This window comes from Sapajus apella, unplaced genomic scaffold (assembly GCF_009761245.1).
Source record: "Sapajus apella isolate SASKATOON/1434 unplaced genomic scaffold, GSC_monkey_1.0 scaffold9, whole genome shotgun sequence".
Taxonomy (NCBI): Eukaryota; Metazoa; Chordata; class Mammalia; order Primates; family Cebidae; genus Sapajus; species Sapajus apella.
In genome coordinates, this window is record NW_022436949.1 from 44,587,919 (window position 1) to 44,608,588 (window position 20,670).

At 40.0% G+C, this 20,670-nt stretch overlaps 1 protein-coding gene across 40 annotated transcripts in view; it reads right to left on the reverse strand.

Moving 5' to 3' along the window:
* The window catches only part of DOCK9 (dedicator of cytokinesis 9), a 297,719-nt gene that overhangs the window by 127,714 nt on the left and 149,335 nt on the right, over positions 1-20,670 (reverse strand). For 39 of the 40 annotated variants that reach the window (XM_032277575.1, XM_032277569.1, XM_032277548.1 and 36 more), the window contains exons 3-7: positions 11,485-11,574; positions 7,457-7,539; positions 4,907-4,976; positions 3,109-3,204; positions 2,014-2,148 (exon numbers count right to left, since the gene is read on the reverse strand). In XM_032277575.1, the coding sequence (XP_032133466.1) occupies positions 2,014-2,148; positions 3,109-3,204; positions 4,907-4,976; positions 7,457-7,539; positions 11,485-11,574 (474 nt within the window). Of the gene's footprint in view, positions 1-2,013; positions 2,149-2,559; positions 3,064-3,108; positions 3,205-4,906; positions 4,977-7,456; positions 7,540-11,484; positions 11,575-20,670 lie in introns of those variants that run through there. The other variant, XM_032277576.1, reaches the window with a different exon arrangement.

The following is a 20,670-nucleotide window of genomic DNA, read 5'->3' on the forward strand; positions in this document are numbered from 1 at the left end:
AAGTGTGAATGCAAAAATACAGATATGAGCAGATACCCTAATTCTCAAAAAAGTTAACATCTCATACACAGTTCCTCAGGAAGCTGCCGAAGATGTACTCCTCCAAAATGAGAAAGGAGAACAAGAAAGAGGAAGACATAAGATCCTAGAAACAGGAAACCCAACACAGGGAGGAAGACAGACTGAACGTCTAGACGGCAGGTATGCAGGGCAGGGAAAGAAATTTGTCCAGATTAGAGGTGAAAGGAGGGTGCCAGGAGCTAAAATCCTATCTACCAGCATAGGAAGTCATGCAGTCATGCAATGATGTCCAAAATCGATGAATGAATAAACAGCAGTAAACACTTGTGATCTAGCAAGACTACTATTTCAAGGGAATAGGATGTGAGTGGGTGGGGGGCGGTGCAGGGGTGATGCACTGCCTTTCAGCACTGCTGGGCTGTTTCAACCAGAGGAATGTATTCCTTGGATGAAAATGCACTTTAATTTTAGGTAAACATGTAAATATATAACAAGTATACCTTTGGTCAAACCAGATAGCTGTGTCACACTGGCCCCACCAAACAATCTCCTTACAGAACCGAGCTACAGGCTGATGTGAAGAGCCACCATGGAGTCATTTGAAGGGAGAATTCTTTGATAATGGTGACTGCATCTTTTGTGAAACGTTGTTAGAAAGACTGTTCAGCAGTCACAGAGCCTTCTGTCTGAGGGGGACCCTGAGAAAAATGCCTGAATGATCTTCATTCTGAGACTACTTGGGCAGCTTCTGACTAATTGGATTGTCTGTATCTTATGTGCACTGTGAATTGTGTGACTCAACAGGTCTCCAAGTTAGAAGGCATAGAGCCCAGGTGGTGGCTGACCCTCAGCAGGTGTTAGATCTTCAAAACATATGCTTTCTCCTTAACTCTATTTTCTCTCGCCCTTATCCCAACCCCCTGTTCATCTTTCTGCTTTCACCCCCCACTTTAAGTTTATGATAGCCCATGTCCTATGTATGCTTGTAAGCTGTGGCCTTAAATATTTCTAGAAAGTGGCAAGGCTGCACGAATGGAGGGGTGGACACATGGATGGATGGATGGATAGATGGATGGATAGATGCACGGACAGATGGACGGATGGACAGATGATGGATAGGGAAACTGGTAAGTCTCTTCCAAAGACAATGCTAAAAAGCTATAGAAGGATGCATGCAAAACTGGTAGTAGCTCCCTGCAGAAAACAGACGGGAGGAGGGGAGGAGTTCAGAAGGACTTTCATTTTATCTGTATTGTCTGATTTTTTTACAATAAAAATACATTCATGTGTTATGTACAATTAACAATAACTTTTTAAGGATAAATATATAAGCCCTATGATACAAAAGTACAACAGTCCTGTGATAACAAAACTATCTAATATTGACCAAATGCTTACCATTTTTTGGCAGTGTTCTAAGCTCTTTACATGTGCAATTAACTAACCTTCTCAGTAACCATATTTGGTACTGTCATTATCCCTATTTAACAAATGAAGAAACTGAGGCACAGAGCGGTTAAATAACATCCCCAAGATTGCAGAGCTGGTTAGAGGAGGAGCAGATATTTGAACTCAATCTGTGCTGAAACCTAATCTCTTTAGTGATCTACATAGCCACTGGTACTATAATGCTAGTGATAAAAATAACCACTGAGATACTATGAAGTGTTTTAAATATTTCCCTGCATTGATTCATCCAATGCACTCATTATCATATTAAAGAAACATTCTCATTATCTGAATTAAGTAGTCTGTCAAAAGTCACACAGCTATAAAGTGGCCGAGCCAGAGTGCTCCCGCCTGTCACAGCGTACTTCTGCCTCTACATTATCTGTGCCATATTCTATAATAATGAAAAACAAGCCTTTCCTCATTTAAAGTTAGATATCTTTCTACCATGCATATTGCCATTTTTGGAAGTGTTTGCTTAAATCTGCTAATTTACACATAAGCACTATTGCATGAGATGGTTAAAACTCTTTTCTTATTTACCTGAACCACACCCATACAGGAATCCAGAAATATTGATCCTTTTGGTTCTTTGGAGATCTTTTCATCTTTATAAAAATTCAAATTATAAGATCCATCGCCAAGTTGAATCAGGTGGAAAAATCGTCTCTTGAATGACTGAGAGAAGAAAACACGCACAGATATTCTTTTAAAATGAAGAGGGTCACAGTCTCTATCAATAACCCACTTATGACTACACACCTACATAAAACCTGTTTCCGTTCTCACTCTAGCTGACGCTCCAGATCACTGCGGGGTTAAGACTCCCCATCTCATCCAAGAGGATCACTGCATCTCAGTTCTGAGGAGGTGGTTCCCCTAATATCCCGGGGTCATTTTTTCTCACCTACAGAATCGGAGATTTTACGTAACTACCCAAAAGCAGTGCAGGGACTTCCAATTTGGGATGAAACATAGAAGGACGGAAATTTTCTCTAAAATCCCCAGGGTTTCTTGCTCACAGAATGGGAACTAGTTTTTCCCTTGTGATGCTGAATGATTTTCCAGCCTCAGGGTAATGGCACTCACATTTCCTCCTTAATTTTTATCTCCCTGTTCATCTCCCTGCCTCCTTTGTTATCAATCCTGATCTTCCTCTGGTCCCACTTTTTTCCTGAATAGCTTCTTCTATTAGTTAGACTTCTCTCTATGCAACCTTCTCTTCTATGTAACTATTTTATTTCTTCGTCCTCAATTTTTGCTTTACTTGACTTTGTTATGGTACATCTCCACAGAAGTGCTCAGTATTGGCATGACACATAGCCCCTTGGTGACATTCTATGAGGTACCAAGGAACACTTTTCCGTTACTACAGAGAAGAAAGCCTATGTCAGTGACTGCACCTTCACTCCAGCCCAGGGGTGGTCTCCTTATGCTGGTGGTCAGAAGACAGTGAGGGAAAGTGGGTGGATGGGGCTGTGCCAATGGGGCTGCTATCACCAGGGGAGCATCCTAGGAACCAGACAACGTCCCTTTTGTCAGGAAGAACAGCATGCACATTCATCTTGAGTATTGTTCTCACACTCTATGGCAGAAAGGGCTTGTGAGAAGGGAGGGCAGAGTGACACGTGTCCTCACCCTCATGGTCACGCTGATGGCACTGTTCATGTTGCCTTTGTACAGCCAGCCATGCTTGGTGATCCCACCCTTCTGGGAACCGAGGGAGGCAGCATCCTAGGACAGAAGGAAAACACCACCAGTCAGCCTCCTTTTACTACTTGGGTTACTTGCTGTGAGTCTGGTCAATGGGAAGGTCATTCCTTTTGTGCCAAGTTGTCCATTGCCCCTTTACTTAAGTACCCATTGACACAAATGGCTACAAGTCACATAAAAGTCCACTTAGCAATAAAAGAGAGAGACCCACTCACATTTCTGAAAACTTTATTCCATTAAAGGCAAAGCTAGCTCCTGTCCAAATTTTTATTTATCGGTGTTCAATGGGCCACAAAAGGACATCCCACACTTGACCACTCAAGTTGGAAGGTCTTGCCTGGTTTCATGAAAAAATGTTTTCAAATTACACTCCCCTGTAGTCAGAGGACAAAAGCACATTCCTGGAAACCTTCCCAGAGGCTTAGTTCAGGGAAAGGTGAATAAAGAAAGGGAGGAAATGTGAGGCAATACAGAAAGGAGAGATAAAATGATGGGGGGAAAGAGAAGGAGAGACAGGCAAGAATGCAAGCAGGGATAGAGGGGAAGAAAGGGGGAGTCAGAGAAGTGAAAGGAAAGAGCTGAGAGAAGTGAAGAGACCTGCTTTGCAAGCACAACCACGCAGCACCGCAAGACCTGGGTTTAAGGAGGAGTTAGCATGGAGCTGCCAGCTGCTGCTACAGATATGTTAAGCACATGATAGTATATGTAACAGAAAGAGGAAAACTACACACATAAATACACAATCTGTCAAAGCTTTTGTAATCAGACAATTGCAGAAAGACGCATCATATGTTTTGTCTTGGATCGTCTCAATGTTAATATTGGTGGTTTTACTATGGCTATCAATAGCAATAATAGAAATAATTTACCATCTAGGATTTTACGATTTAGTGTATGCCCTTACATGCAATATTTCCATTGGCCCTCCTGTCACTATTCACCAATCAGCTCCAAGTTCCCAATATATTGTTCATTTTGAATGAGCACTAATTTTTCTTAGAATTATTTTAAAAGTGGTTTCTAAAATAATTTGCTACATGCAAATGGCTTGTGTTATAGCTCAGTTGACATTTTTTTTTTTTTTTTAAAAAGGAAAAACCTAAACTCACAATGGGACATTCAACCTTCAGTGGGGAGAATGAGAAATGCGGAGATGGGCACTGTCTTTTGCGAGGTTTCCCTCACTCAGTGGGCACACTCTGCTCAATGCCCTACTCCCTTTATATACTTCTTTAGCCATGAGATTTAGCATTTCTGACTATAATGCTAGTGATAAAAATCTTTAGCCATGAGCTTTTCTTTAGGAGTAGGAGGAGTGAGCTTGATAAAATCAGACTTCACTGAAAGCAATCATTGAAGAAATAGCCATTTAAATCTAAGGGCTGACAGTTGTTTCCAGATCTGTTGAAAAACACCCTAAATTCAAGGTCTAAGTAATCTTGATATCTTTTAACAATGTAGCCAAATCGGATCCAAGTCTTTGAAAATGATCGCAGAACAAATAAACACAACCAAGAGAACATGAAATGCTAAGCGGTGAACTTGAAACAGAGCTCTTATTCCAGTCAATCAAGAACATTAAAAAAAATTCTTCCCATTTCATGAAACACTTTAATGCCTGTTTTGGCTAAATGTTGGTAATTTTCTAACTAATCTTCTAAGTCTGTAAAATGGATGTTTAAATCCAGAGTGAAAGAGAAGCAACAGCAAGCAGGTATCCCACCTCATCTTTATCGACCTCCTCGTCAACTTCATAGACATGAACTGGAAGTTTATCCAACTTGACCACTTTGCTATAAAAACAAGAAAGAAAATTTGTTTTACAAATGCCTAGTCAAGGAAGAGGCTTTGCATTCCCTTCTCCATCAGAGGGCCCAGGCTTTACCAAATCCAAAGATGGCCCAGCTTCTTTACTCAGATAAAGAATAAAACCATCTATGTACTTGCTTTTCAAGGTGGATAAGCCAAGAGACTTGAGTAAGAAAGCTCCAAAAAGCTACGTGGAAAAGACAGCATAGCTTCTGGGGAGTTAGCAGGCATTTTAAAAATAAGAAAGTGGATTCGTTTTTAATAAACAAAGACTTGGTAGAATAACTTTTAATACAAAGTTTATGAGAAAAAAAAAGAAGATTGAGTTGTTGCATTGAAAGTGATTAACGATGGTGGTATTAACCACAACAAACACAAGACAGCAATATCGACAGCAGCTTGCATTTACTCAGTGGGGGTTAGGTGCCAGGCCCTGTGCACCTCTCATGTGCCGCCTCATTTAATCCTTTAATGATGGCGACTGTTGTTGAGGCCATTTAACAATGAGGAAACTCAGGCTTACAGGGGGCAGAGTTGTCCCAGGCAGAACATAGAATCTGTGTTCTTCGCCACTGTTACCATTCTCCCTCTCTTTCTCATCACACATTTGGAAATTCTTATTAGTGCGAAAAGGGAAAATGTACCCCCAGTCTATTAGATAGTAAGTACACGGCATCACATAGTCTGGTATCTTTCAACCCTGAGACTATGAACAAAATGATCAACAAAGATGGGTTAAGCCAATCCAATGGGAAGAATTCAAAAATCCCAAAGGGAGGATTGGGTAAATATAGAATTAAAGAGCATACCCATCTGGAGAAGATAATGCTAGGAGGGAGTGTTCCCGGCTGAGGTTTAAAGAGGCAATCGGGGAACTGGCTGAACACTCTTAAGGAGTGGCAAAGCCACCCAAGGAGGGAAAACAAACAGCTAGGTCCACTGAGAACAGCATAAAAGGTTCCAGCTCAAAGATTTAACAAACACAAAGAAAAATGCATTAATCAGGCCTCAAGTAATATTTTCATTGGTGATGGTTAGTTTTAAAACATAAGCCATCACTAGTTGCTTTCAATTTTCATAATCAAGTATACTTCAATTTGCCAACTGCTATGGTTTGGATATAGTTTTTATTCCCACCAAAACTGAGATTGAAATTTGGTCCCCAATATTGCATTTCTGGGCCTAGTGGGTCATGGGGCAAATCCATCATGAAATGCTTGGTGCTGTTCTCACAGTAATGAGTGAATTCTTGTTCCTGGCAGGATGGAAGTACTTGTTGCTGAAATGGACTAGTAACCAAGAGAATGGGTTGTTATAAAGTGAGGCTCCTCCTCCTCTTTGGTCTCTCTTCACAAGTGCCAGCTTTCCCTTTGACCGTCTCCTTCATGTTTTGAAGCAGCACAAAACTCTTCACCAGAAGCTGAGCAGAAGCATGTGTTATGCTTCTTGTACAACCTGCAGAACTATGAGAGAAATAAATCTCTTTTCTTGGATGGGTGCAGTGGCTCATGCCTGTAATCCCAGCACTTTGAGAGGCCGAGTCAAGTGGATCACCTGAGGTTAGGAGTTTGAGACCAGCCTGGCCAACAGGGTAAAACTCCATCTCTACTAAAAATACAAAAATTAGCTGGGTGTGGTAGTGCTTGCCTGTAATCCCAGCTACTCAGGAGGCTGAGGCAGGAAAGTCACATGAACATGGGAGGTAGAGGTTGCAGTAAGCTGATGTACTCCTGCCTGGGTGACAGAGCGAGACTCTATCTCAAAAAAATAAATAAAAATAAATAAATAAATATATATATCTCTTTTCTTTATAAATTGCCCAGCCTCAGGCATTCCTTTAAAGCAACATAAAATGGACTAAGACACCAACTGTGTCATTTCAGGATGTACTCTTTAATAACAGATGGTCTCTCAAAGCAATACCTACCTATCCCGATTCAGTTAACCACCACTATTCATTCTAAACACATTTGCTTTTGGTATAGTCTATAATAAGTTAATACTTTAAAGGAGGTAAAAAAAAAATCTAACTGGGAAAATGCTTGTTTCTTGATTTACTTTTTTTTAAAACATAAAATTTATTCAATGTAAAATGTTCTTTATAAGTATCTTCCTCATTTTTTTAAGGAGAAAATATACTGCAGCATATTTCAGTACACTTACATTTTCTTATATTTCTTAGTGAAACACTTTCACTTATTTATGGTTTTTTATCAGTGGTAGCCTGAAAAGAATCACTGGACATATGAAACTATTCACATGTTTATTACTACTTATAAATGGCAAAGTAGAATATTTGAGTCTTACAATCAAAGGCCCTGTAAACAATAGTTACACCACATACACATAAACCATCTAGAAATATTTTCTCCAGTTACTCTGATTGCATATGAAGTTACATACCTCCCCTCAAGTATTTCAAGTACAAAGACTTTTCCCTATGTGTAAAACATAGTTTACTCACTTCGGAAGCTGTCGAAACTCTCCTGAGTAATCTTCATATTTATAGTTCACAAGATGCCAGTCAGAGTTGTAGGTTTTGATGCACTATTGAAGGGGGATTTTAAAAACAGAAAGATACGTGATGATTTTTTGGAAAACACTTGGGAAAGTTTCTGAAGGCATACCCATACAAACATCAAAAAAATTATTTCCCATCAACCAGTTAATGCCTGAAATTCCATCACCAGAGGCTCCTGTGAAGCTTGAGACTCTGAAGCACTGAAACACTACCTTTGGGGGCAGTGTCACTTTAAGTTATCATCATTAATGATCTGAGAGCAGATTTTACAAGGAGACAACTTCACCTAACCTTATGACATTTACATAACAATGAACTATTTCAGACTAAGCACCTGGTTCTTAAGAAGTCATGTGGCCTCTACTAGGAGATGACAGTGAATAGAATGCATGAACTTAAAGATACTTTCATGGTATTTACTAACATTAGAACTAGCTCTGTTAGTTAATATTGAACTTAAAGACGCTTTCATGTTATTTACTAATATCAGAACCAGGTCTGCTAGTTAATATTGAACTTGAAGACTCTTTCATGGTATTATATTAGAACTAGCTCTGTTAGTTGATATTATCATATAAATTTCCCCCCAGTTTTTCTTTCCATTCATAAGAAAAGAGTAAAATAATTAGGAAAAAGATTTGCATTTCAATTAACATTAGCACCATGACATTTTCATCTCTGTGTGTGTACAGAATATTTAATGTAGTCCTCAACTGCCAAAGATTCTCTCAGTGACCTAACCTACACAGACTGCATTCAAACCACCTCGCCACATGACAGATTCGATGGGCCAGCCTGGTGTCTGTCATTCGTTTATCCATGAAGATCCTCCAGCAGTGCATACAGCCTAAGATTATAATGCCACATCCACCAGATCTTCAAATACGAATGAGTCAACATCAAAAGGAAAGCTATTTTAGTTAAAATCAGCTTAGTTCAAACCATCTGTACAGTCAGCCCTTGACTATATATGTGCCAACTTCAGTGTACGCAAAAAAGCATGAGTGAATCAGTGAAAATATAGGTAGATAAATGTATTTATGCCTTATCTAGTTTATTTGACTCTGGCTATAACTAACATGAACAACATTTCTACTGTCAACCTTTTTATCTGTGTCATAGGCTATGCCTGAAGGCCTTCTGAAGCAAACTCCCCTCTACCTCTAAACTCATGAAAATAATAATTGCAACAGCAGCAAGTGCTGACTTTGCGCCAGGCTCTACAATAAGCACTTTACTGACAAGGGTGTGATGCAAAGGTAAGTTTTTAAAATTATTCTGAGAGGTGGAATAAATAGCAGAGAAGGGCTGAGAGCAGAGTCAGATTTTGGAGCTGACCAACTTTTCATTTTTTTTACAATGTAGTTACAAATATTTTAAAACACTATTTTATCCTTGAAAATGATTTTTTTTGATTTCTCAAAGCATTTTCACATTTAGAGTATCATACATTCATAATCCAAGCTGCATTCTAAAAGCAATCAGATTTCAGAATGATTCATAGTTTTGGGTTTTCCCGCTACTGCCTCATGTCCACTGGCGCAGCTAAGTAGTCACGCCTGACCATGTACGACACGGTCTTGTGAGCATGCTCCTATTATCTTCAGACAGCCACAGTGGGATTTCATCAAGCACTGCAGCTCAAGTTGTGCCACCAAGTCTCTTGCAGGACATTAAAGCTATTCTGAAATACAAGATGTACCCATCAAATTAAAAACTAAATAAACTAGGATAAATTTGTATATTATAAATGCATTTATAAATGAAGCCCAAATTTTAATACCTTAGGCAAAATGGGGGAAATAATTTATATTTTATTACATTTAAATATTTATAATTATAAGGAATAGCACATCCGAAAAACACTCCACAGTGAATCTGGCTAAGTATTTAGAGAGTCATTGATTTAACAAGCCATTGTTGACCATCTACATAGCAGCCACTGGCTAAATTCCAAAGCAGAAGCACAGAATTAGGCAAGCAACCCCCACTCCTGTGAGGATATAGAAAGTCTAGGAGATAAGTCGTCCCATCAGAAACCCAGATCCAGAGAACTGTACCTCCAAAAAGACAGAAATGTGACTGACATTTCAAACTTGTGAAATTCAATAATATTTTGAAGCTTGGCTCAAAGGTTTTTGAAGTTTTTTTTTTTTTTTTTTTTTTTTTTTTTTTTCCTGTTTTGTTTTGCTTTGTTTTAAGCCATTAGGTCATTCTCTGGATCAGAGGATGAAGAGGAAATAATGTTCACTCCACCCAAGTGGAAGGGTCCCAAAAGTATTTAGTTATGTTGGCTCTAGCAGCACAGAATGAAGCAGCTATTTCTCAACTTGCAGTGATTAAATAACTTAATGGAGAATTCTCCCTCAAAAAAACACATTTTTTTAATCAACTAGGAGAATTGAGTTAGCAATTAATAATTTTGCCACATGCTTTAAAACATAGGTCAACAAACTTTTTGTGCAAAAGGCAAGATCATACATATTTTCAGCTTTGAGGGTCACATTATATCTGTTACAATTACATAACTTTGAGTTGCATGGTGACAGTAGATATAGGCAATATGTAAACAAATGTGCTTGGCTGTTTTACAATAAAACTTTATTTACAAAAATAGGCTACAGCTGGATTTTGCTTGCAGGTCATAATTTGCTACCACCTGCCTTAAAAAGGCATTTATAACTACATACATTCACAAACACATCTGGCTGTATTTGTCTGGAATTAAGTTTACTAATATAGTGGCAAAGGAGGTAAGACAGAAAGTTACCTTTTCAGAAAGATGAGAAAACACACCTTAAAATTTTTAAATTTTATATTTAATTTTTTAAAAATATCAATGGAAATTATATATTGTTATTTAATTGGTCTTTATTTATAAAAGTATACACAGCTTTCTTATAGTAAGCAATTTTATTGACAGGCATATTCATGATCTAAATATCAACTAGAAAAACCAGGATTAGAAAATCATTATTTTTAAATGAAGGAGCACTTAAAGCAAAAAAATTAAAACACCTAATTATTCCTTCCTATCTAAAATTACCTGGAGGGAAAAACAAACACTCCAAGGGGAAAAACTAAAGCAAGCAACCTAAATTGCAGTAATTTGTTTTTCTGGCCAGGCACGGTGGCTCATGCCAGTAATCCCAGCACTTCGGGAGGCCAAGATCGCTTGAGGTCAGGAGGTTGAGACCAGCCTGGCCAACATGGTGAAACCCCGTCCCTACTAAAAATACAAAAATTAGCTGGGCATGGTGGCACATGCGTGTAATCCCAGCTACTCAGGAGGCTGAGGCAGGAGAACCGCTTGAACCCAGGAGAGGCAGAGGCTGCAGTAAGCTAAGATTGCTCCAAAGCACTCTAACCTAGACAACCGAGCAAGACTCTGTCTCAAAAAATAAAAATAAAAAATAAATAAGTAAATAATTTATCTTTCCTCCATAATATAATTTTATTTGTATGCTCAAATAAAAGTAATATTAATCAATGTCTCTTGATTAGCAATACATATGGCCCTGCTTATTATCAGCTAGTACTTCATGAATACTAGTCAAAAATAACTTGCAAATATAAATACATAAATGAAATAAATGATACATAAATGTGTGTGTTGCCTTTAAAACAGTATTAGTAACAAGGCCTCCAACAGATTTCCAGTGAATTCATTTACAAGTTACTGCTTATTTCAAGCCCATGGGATAAATTCTGTAGAATTCATTTTTTGTAGTCAGATATAGCACCCTCCAAATAAATTTTAAAAAATAATAAAAATGTAAAAAAGAAATAGCCCCTGTGGACATTTTTGTCAGTTTCAGAGTCTGAAAACTTCACATTATTCTCCTATTTGAACTTCCATCATAAAAATATAATTAGTCCATTGACACTTTGTTGAAAATTTTGAAATTTAAAGAAAAGGAGACAGAGAAAAATGACTTTAAAATGTAAAACAATGCAAGAAAGAGCCTTACCTCTGTAACAAATAAGCTCTGTGCTTCCTCTTCCGCCTTCGCAGGCACTGTTGAGCATATGTATCGACCCTGTCGTCTCAGGATGGCCGTCTGGAAATAAAAACATGAGGAAAAGCCTTGGGTAAGTAAAGGAGGCAGGTGCCAGCCTCAGAGGGCAGCTGTGTGCCCTGCAGCTGGGCCTGGCACCCATAGAGTCCCTCCAATTTTCCCCAGCCAGTGCAGCTGCCTCCTTGGGTCACATACAACAGATTCCATTTGACAACCTCAAGTTCCAAAACCAGGCTGGGTCACAGCTCTTGCTTCTTTCTGAATCAGGCACCCACAGATCCCTCCAGCCAGCCCCTCCTGCAGGGTAGAGGCCCCTTTCAAAGTCTGTTAACACCCCAACCCCAAGTGCTTGATCTAGTCCCATGACATAGCATCTTACTTGCCTTAACTGCCTTTTTTATACACAACATAAATTTATCAGTTTAAACATTTTGAAGTGTACAGTTCAGTGGCATTAAGTACATTCACATGATCGTGCGACCATCACCACCACCCCTTTTTTTTTTTTAATTTTTTAATTTTTTTAAATTGCCTTTTAGGTTTTGGGGTACATGTGAAGAACATGCAAGATTGTTGCATAGGTATACACGTGGCAGTGTGATTTGCTGCCTTCCTCCCCCTCACCTATATCTGGCATTTCTCCCCATGCCATCCCCCCCAACTCCCCACCCCCCGATGTCCCTCCCCCAATTCCCTCCCATCTCTTCTCATTTATATCTGTTCTTGTTCACTGCCACATCCCCAGTGCCTAAGAGCATAGATAACTAGACACACAGAAGGTCCTCAGTCAGTAATTGTTAAATGAATCTATGATCTCTGAATGCTACCTCCCCTCCAAGGAACATTAGAACTGTTTTTGTTCGCCAGGCTTAAATGCTTGTTTTAAATAAAATGACAGGGGTAAGATCCTGTATACCTCAATAACTGGGTTTCAGGCTTCATTTTCTTTTTTCTTTTTAATTTTTAATTTAAAAAAATTTTTTGAGACAGAGTCTCTCTGCTGCCCAGGCTGGAGTGCAGTGGCATGATCTCGGCTCATTACAATCTCTGCCTCCTGAGTTCAAGTGATTCTCATGCTTCAGCCTCCTGAGTAACTGGGACTATAGGCATGCTCCACCACACCCGACTAATTTTTGTACTTTTTTAGGAGAGATGGGATTTCACCATGTTGCCCAGGGTGGTCTCAAACTCCTGAACTCAAGCAATCCACCTGCTTCAGATTCCCAAAGCATTAGGATTACAGGTGTGAGCCACCACACCTGGCCTTATTCTTTAAATAGAGCTGGGGTTTCACCATGTTGCCCAGGCTAGTCTCAAATTCCTGGGCTCATGCAATCTTCCACCTGACCTCCCAAAGTGCTGGAATTACAGGTGTGAGCCACCATGCCTGGCCTTCAGGTTTCAGAAAGAACCACTCTAGCTTTTTTCTCCCATGGACTATAACCCTTAGGTAATATTAACAAGATCATAGTCGGCCAGGCACGGTGGCTCACGCCCATAATCCTAGCACTTTGGGAGGCTGAGGCGGGTGGATCACTTGAGGTCAGGAGTTCGAGACCAGCCTGGCCAACATGGTCGAACCCTGTCTCTACTAAAAAAGCAAAAATATTAGTCAGGCATGGTGGCACATACCTGTAATCCCAGCTACTCGAAAGACAGATGCAGGAGAATCACTTGAAGCTGAGAGGCGGAGGTTGCAGTGAGCTGAGATCGTGCCACTGCACTCCAGTCTAGGCAACAGAGTGAGACTCCATCTCAAAAAACAAAAACAAAAACAAACAAACAAAATAGATCACAGTCATGAGAGCAGCATACAAGCAAACCCTTTGTTAACAGAATCTATCCTGTTAGCTCTTCATGGCAAATGACTACGCTGGGATCTCACAGCCTTGGTCATGGCAGTTTCCCTTCTTCATTTGGTTGGACGTGGCACTGGGTCAAACCTCTGCTCCCTTATCCTCCAGCCCAGGTGGAGAACTCTAGGGCATGTGTTTTGTGTACAATTTAATTTTATTTCCTGCCTGCATTTTCTCTCTGCTGTGTCTGCTTCACCTATATTTATGCTTTTCTTCCACTGTGTCTATCTTTGAAAGTAATCTTAAAGCTTATTTTTAGAATAAGGACCCCCATTCTAAAGGAATGGAAGAAATGAATTCTGTTCTTCACCAAAGTCCTTGGCAGGTAAATTATTCATTCCTTCAGCCTCCTGGGAACTTTATTACACATCTGTTCTTGTGAAATGCCACAGAGATGAGTGACCATAAGCATGGAAGAGAGGCACAAGCTATTCAAAAAGCTACAAAGTAATATACTATCTATATATAGACTGTCACAGCTGTTATGAAAGGGATGCTATCAGTAAAGGGGGATTATTTATGAAATTCTGTATACTTCAAAAAAGTATACATTCTATGTTCCCACTTACTGTGTCCTGATCTTGATTTATCTGGGTCTTTCAAGATTTTTGAAACTAATTATCATACTTTTAAAACATTCATGAAATAGCTCACGTCAAGAAATAGGACTATTAGGGTCACTTCTAGGCCATTCTTCATCTTAACATTAGGAAGAAAAAAATCTATGACAAAAATTTCCCAGTAGAATAACCAACTCAAGAAACTTTAATTATGGGACACTTTTCCAAACACCTCTCGAAGGTGAGAAAAGTAATAGGAAACAGATCTTTTTAATTCTTGTATATCAAAGTCCTATTATGTTCTTACTTGGAAAAAAAAAGTAATGTTAAATGATTAAAGAGAGGCCTGAGTTGTTTTTTTTCCTTCATGTAAGTTCCACAGAAGGAGAGAAACCTGAGTTTTAATAGATAAGATAGCATAATGTTGCTCCTTTTAAAATTAGGTTTACACATGAATCATTACTGATCAATTCCTAGCCTTGATTTTGACAAAAAATGGTTTTCTGACCAGAGCCCTTTTTCTCTCCCAGAGACTTCATCCAAATAAACTAAACTAGATGTGCTTCCTTAGTACCTATGCAGCATAAGTGCTATTTTTTAGTGCATGTCTTGAACCACACACTATTCCATCTCTTTCAGATAATCTCCAAAATGGCTGCTATCCTTCCTCATCTATGCGTAGTGTTCCATACACCAAAAGGCACAGTCTGTATCCCCTTTACCTGAATCTGGGCTGGCTTTCACCAACAAAATGAGGTAGAAGAAATGGTGACCAGTTCTAAACCTAGCCTTTGTTTTGCTTGATGGTTTGTTTTTTTGAGACAGTATCTCATTCAGTCGCCCAGGAAGGAGTGCAGTGAGGCAATCATGGCTCACTGTAGACTCAACCTCCTGGGCTCAAGTGATCCTCCCACATCAGTCTCCCAAGTAGCTGGGACTACAGGCATGACCTACCATGCCTGGATAATTTTTATATTTTTTATAGAGATGGGGTCTCACCATTTTATCCAGGCTAGCCTTGAACTCCTGGGTTCAAGCAATGTTCCCACCTCAGCCTCCCAAAGTGCTGGGATTATAGGCATGAGCCAATGCACCAGACCTAAACCTAGCCTTAAAAAAAAACTGGGAGCTTCCACTATCTCCTTCTTGGAAGCCAGTTATCATATAGAAGTTCTACTATCTTGAGACCACCATGGTGACAGGAAGTACAAGCTAGGCATAAAGACAGGATATACACATGATGCCCCATCATCCCCCAGCTGGTCTCAGCCATCCCAGGTGAGATACCACAATGGAGTGAAGAACCATCTTTGACATTCCAGTTCCTACAGATAATGTAAACAGAAGAACCACCCAACTGAGCCTTGACCAGGTTTTAGAATTGCAAGAATAATAAATGATTGTTTTAATTTACTAGGTTTTGGGGTGGCTTGTTATTCAACAATAGAAAACCAAAACAAGATTGTAAGGCACTAGTAGGAACATCTCCAAGTTACAGTACCAAAGAATACTGCCATTTTCATGAAAATGGATTTCAAGTACTAGCTACAGTACAGAGTTAAGACAGAAGCACTGAGGAAATACACTATGCTGCAATCTCATTTCCACAATCACCCTTCTACTCAGTCAATGCCATAAAAAAGGTCAAGTAAGATACAGTAAATGCCTGTTGGATCTTGAGAGTAGTTTGCAGTGTCTTATGAAAAACATTCTACTGATCATTTAAGGACTCAGCATAAATATTACTTTATCCATCCATCTATCTATTTATCCACAGGTTACTGGGTCCCTACGTTTTTCCAGACACTGAGTTAGCAGCTGGAGACACAAAGTTTAATAAAATATAGTTGCTGTTCTTTTAAAGCTTACAGTCTGATGAAAGAGGAAGATAAGGAAATAAATTATTAGAGTATGATAAGTACAGAAGGGTATAGAGAAAAGAGCACAGAAGCACAGGATAATGTGCAAGAAAAAAGTAGCGAAGTCTAAATTCAATAAGGTAGACAAGAGGACATTAAGAAAAGGTACACTGAGGGAAAGCTGCAATTTAGCTTAAGCTAAATTGTAAAAGATGAGCACAAGTTGTGTTCAGTACAAAAGGAAGAGAAACATGAAGATAAACTTGTCCTTGGGAAGTTCAAAGCACAAAATTAAGATATCATGAAAGAGATTAGCTCTTTGCAAAAAAGTCCATTAAGTCCTAGAACTAAAATTATATTTTAAGTCAAAGGAAAAACTGCCTAAAACTCTCACTGACCTTGAATTAAACAACACTAAAACTCCACATCTGGAATAAGAATGGGCCAACAAAAGAACCAGGTTTCCATGGCTGCAGCAATTCTGTGAATGTCTCTATCACTATTTAAGAGAAAGGTTGGAGCTGGGTGTGGTTGCTCACACCTGTAATCCCAGCACTTTGGGAGGCCAAGGCAAGCAGATTACTTGAGGTCAGGAGTTCAAGACCAGACTAGCCAACATGGTAAAACCTCATCTCTACCCAAAAAATATTAAAAAATAGCCAGGTGTGATAGCTCATGCCTGCTGTCTCAGCTACTTGGGAGGCTGAGGCAAGAGAATCACTTGAACTCAGGAAGTGGAGGTTGCAGTGAGCCAAGATTGCACCACTGCCCTCTAGCTGGGGTGACAGAGTGAGACCCTGTCTCAATCAATCAATCAATAAAAAATAAAAGAAAGGTTGGAACCCATTAGGCTGGACCCATGTGGGAGGGGAGGACTACCAGGCTTGGCACCAGTGGGGCCATCAACATTTGATACCTCCAGCTGCTAAGGTCTTCTAATTCATAGCCCTTGCTCTGCATACAATCTCACTGAGCCACTTGTTTATAATATGCTTCCCATTTAGACTTTCCTGCTGGGAGAAAATGCACAGCCAACATGGTATTCTCATCTGCTTATAAATTCTAGTTCTCAATGCATATTAATAAAATGACATTCCAGTTTGTGCTCTTGTGGGGGTGCCTGCAACAAGTCAGTTTCCCCGAGTACTCAGGCTGACCAAATCCCATCTGTGGACTTGCAAAGCTGAGGTCCGATCCTGTACCATGGTGACCTTATAAACCACCCTAAGACCTGCCTGAACAAATAGTCAACCCCTGACTCCATTATCCAAAACTCTCCTCTACCCGCATGCCCTTCTTTACCCAACTAGATTGCAAATTCCTTTAAGAACAGGAGATAGATTTTATGTATTAAAAATCATATTCAGATAATCATCTACTTTCTGCCAAACTGATTCACATTAAATTTCTATAGTTTTATTCATTTGGCTTATAGCAAAGTCCAAGCCAATACTACGAGATTTATACTCCAAGAGCACTAAAGCCCTTCTCAATAGTAAGCCAGGTTTTCTTTTTCGTAGCTGTGGTATTCTTTTCTACTTTTCTATCAGTTAAAATCATATTTCTGTTAAAAGATGGGTCTATATCTACTTTATATAAATCAACATCAAGGTGGCCATTCAAAGCATACAAGTCCTATTTCTATGTCTAGAAACAAACTATTTCCATTCTGCTAAGAAATCTGTACATTTGAAAAGGGAAGGGGGAAAAAACATTCCACATCATAATTAAACCTAAACATTGCTAGCATCTCAGATAACTATTGGGATAGAAACCTCACAGCACAAACGTAATTTAAAAAGAAAAGCCCTTTACCAAGGTATGCATCTGCAAGAAAGAAAAAGAAAAAGAAAGAAAGAAAAAAAGATATATAGGCAGATAGATAAAAGACAGATAAAAGCCCTTTCCTAGCTATTATAATAGAAGGTAAATTATTTTCAGTCAGTATCATTACTTAGGGTAAACACATAGCCTTTGACACTCAGAAATTCTTAGTTACCTTTGCCAAGTATGGACAGGAGCCTTAGGATAAGTTCCAGAAAATCACACACATAATTGAAAATGGAGAAAAAGGGGTGACGTCCTTTCCCAAAGGGCTTATATGAGGAGGCACAGATACCTGAGAGCCCTAGTCTTAATATTTATGGGGCTGTTTTTGTTTTGCTTTTATTTAACAGAATGAGCTAGAAAGGCACAGAGATGCTCCCAGAACACAAACAGTGAAATTTACAACTGTCTCCAGGTCTAGTTTAGAATGACAAATTTCAAATAGATCCTTCTTACAAAAAAAAGTTCTCTCCTCTTAGTTGAAATGATCCCCTCCAAACATTGGGGTTACTGTGATGGTCTTAAGCCACCGTGGGAAGCCACTTAGCCTTGGGCAGCAGGGCCGGCCCACCTAAAGGGAGCACGTGGAGGTACCTGTTTTCTCACCTAGGCTGACCCCTGGGTCTTCTGGGCGTTTCTTGCTTCTCTCCATCATTACTCACTGCTCTCTCTGCAGCTTAAATGTGGAATCCCTTTCTCCTAACTACATTCCTGACCCCAACCTGGCCGGGGCTCTGTCTGGCCTCCATCAGTGGCAGCCAACACGTTACCCTGACCCCACTGAAGCTGGAGATTCTGAGAAGCTCATGTTTCAAACCACAAGAAATGTGAAGCAAAACATTTTATTCAACTTCCGATGTTAGAATTTGAGAAATGATATTGGAAAGAGGTTTGAGTTGAGAGCCAGGAAATCTGGGTCTTTACCCAGGCTCTGCCTCTAATTCACTGTGTAATCTTGGGGGATATTTGAACTTTCCACATCCACAGATTAGTCTTCTAGGATCTCTAGGTTTCCTTTGTGGTTAAAAAATCCCACAGTTCTGTGATTATGGAATTCTAAGTCTGTTCCTCTCACATGGTTTATCTGAGCGCTGGAAATTGCTTTGTAAGAAACTAAAACATAAAATGCATCCAGAAAAAAGAAAAAAGATGAATACCATATTTGCTTTGAATTACAGTCGCATTACCCCAATTACTTTTCTTTATGGAAAGAATCGTTGGGTTAAAAGGAGGGAAGATTCACTATGTAGATTTAAATAAATATAAGAGTAAGTATTAAAAAAGATTTCTATTATTTTTCTAACCTTTTCAACTCATGGCACTGGATTTATTAATTACTTTACAATGGGCTGAAACTATAACAAAACAGCCCTTTTAATTCCTGGTGGGAAGTATGCAAATCCATGGGATATTTAAAACATCATGCTTTATAAGAGTTTAATTAAAAAACAAACAATAGGCCCATCCTTGCCCTGGGACCCTAGGAACAATGAGCTAAAGACAACCTCCCAGAGAAGTGGGTGGGCTGTAACCTGAGCCAGCCGCTGGAACTGGTGACAAAGTGCCTCCACATCTGGGCTGTTCAAAGGAGCAGAGAGCTGGGAGTGTCCTCCTTCAACAGAGAAACAAACATCACGGATGGCCCAAAAAGGGAGCGCAGGCTCTGAGGCAGGAAGACATGGGGAGTACCAAGCAGCCTCCCGGGTAGTCCTCGGGAGCCGACCCAAGGAAAGGGGGGACCACTGCACTCCAGCTGAGATACTGAGTCAGGAGAGGGGAAGACGTTTCCTTCTGTAGGGAACTGTGAGTGAGAGGACTGTAGACCCAGGGAAATGGAGGAGAATTTTGAGGTACCCGGGGTCCTGCCTCTAAGATGGGCTATTCTCTGAGGATGACCTAAAGTCAGAGAGAAGGCCCAGGGTCCACAGTGACCACCTGTTAGAGAAGCCCAGCAGGCCTCAGAGCCCGTCGATTCCAGTCTGTCCTTAGGCTAAACTGTGGAGCCATCAATCCCCTCTCTCTTTTGTAATCAATATAAAGCATCCCTGCTTGTGCTTATTTTTGTGCTTCTTTCATTTACTTAGCGGAACTATCCCCTCAAACACCTGAGGACGTCACGCATTTGTCAGAGAAATAGTACTTGCATCTGCTGCAGGAAGGGCAGCTCTTGGGGTGGGCCTGGGGCGGGGGCAGGGCACCGTACGCAGAGCTCAGGAGACAGGGGCCTGGACGCAGCTAAAAGCAAAGCCCAGGAGGTCTGAGCAAGACGAAGCTCTTCAGGAGCATTCCCTGGGCCTGGCCCATCTCCCTCCCTGAGTTCACCTTAGGTTAAATTTTTATTGTCCTCAGCTGGGCCAAATGGCTAGCCTCCACATCCATGTTCTAAAGTTATCTCTGACTGCAAACTACTCCCCCTGAGATGGCTCACAAGATCTCCTTCCTTTTGTCTCTAGGCCTCAGCCACACTGCATGGCGCCTCACATCTCTGTAGAATTATGTCCCTTTGATATCTGCTGGAAACCCCACTTGGTTGCACTGGTCTGCACATTAAATACTTCGTATCGAGTGCAGTATTAAATGTTACTATATTCGACAACTCTAGGAACATCGCTGACACTGAGCGCAGAGGTGATGGAACCTTTCCAAGTATCTGGCAGATGCATTTGCTTCGGAGCAAATGTCTTACTTTTTGAGAGGATTCAGTACCAAGCTAGACTGGAAACTAAAATTTACACAGGGTGTTCCCACATTTTACCTCACAGTTCACGTCTTGGCAGCTTACCCACGGTGTTCTATTCATGTCGGGCAAATTCCATTTTCAGGGAAGCATTGCCTAAAAAGCCTCGATGTTTAATTTGCTAATAATTAAGAAAATGAGCAATGCATAGGACAAAGGGGCCGAAAAAGGAATCCCATGTAGGTTTCTGGAAGGGATTTAATGAAAGTCGATTCCCAAGGAACACATTTAAAACATTACAAGGGCTGAGTCTTTTTGTGGTCTTCTTTTTTTTTTTTTTTTTTTTTTTTTTTTTTTTT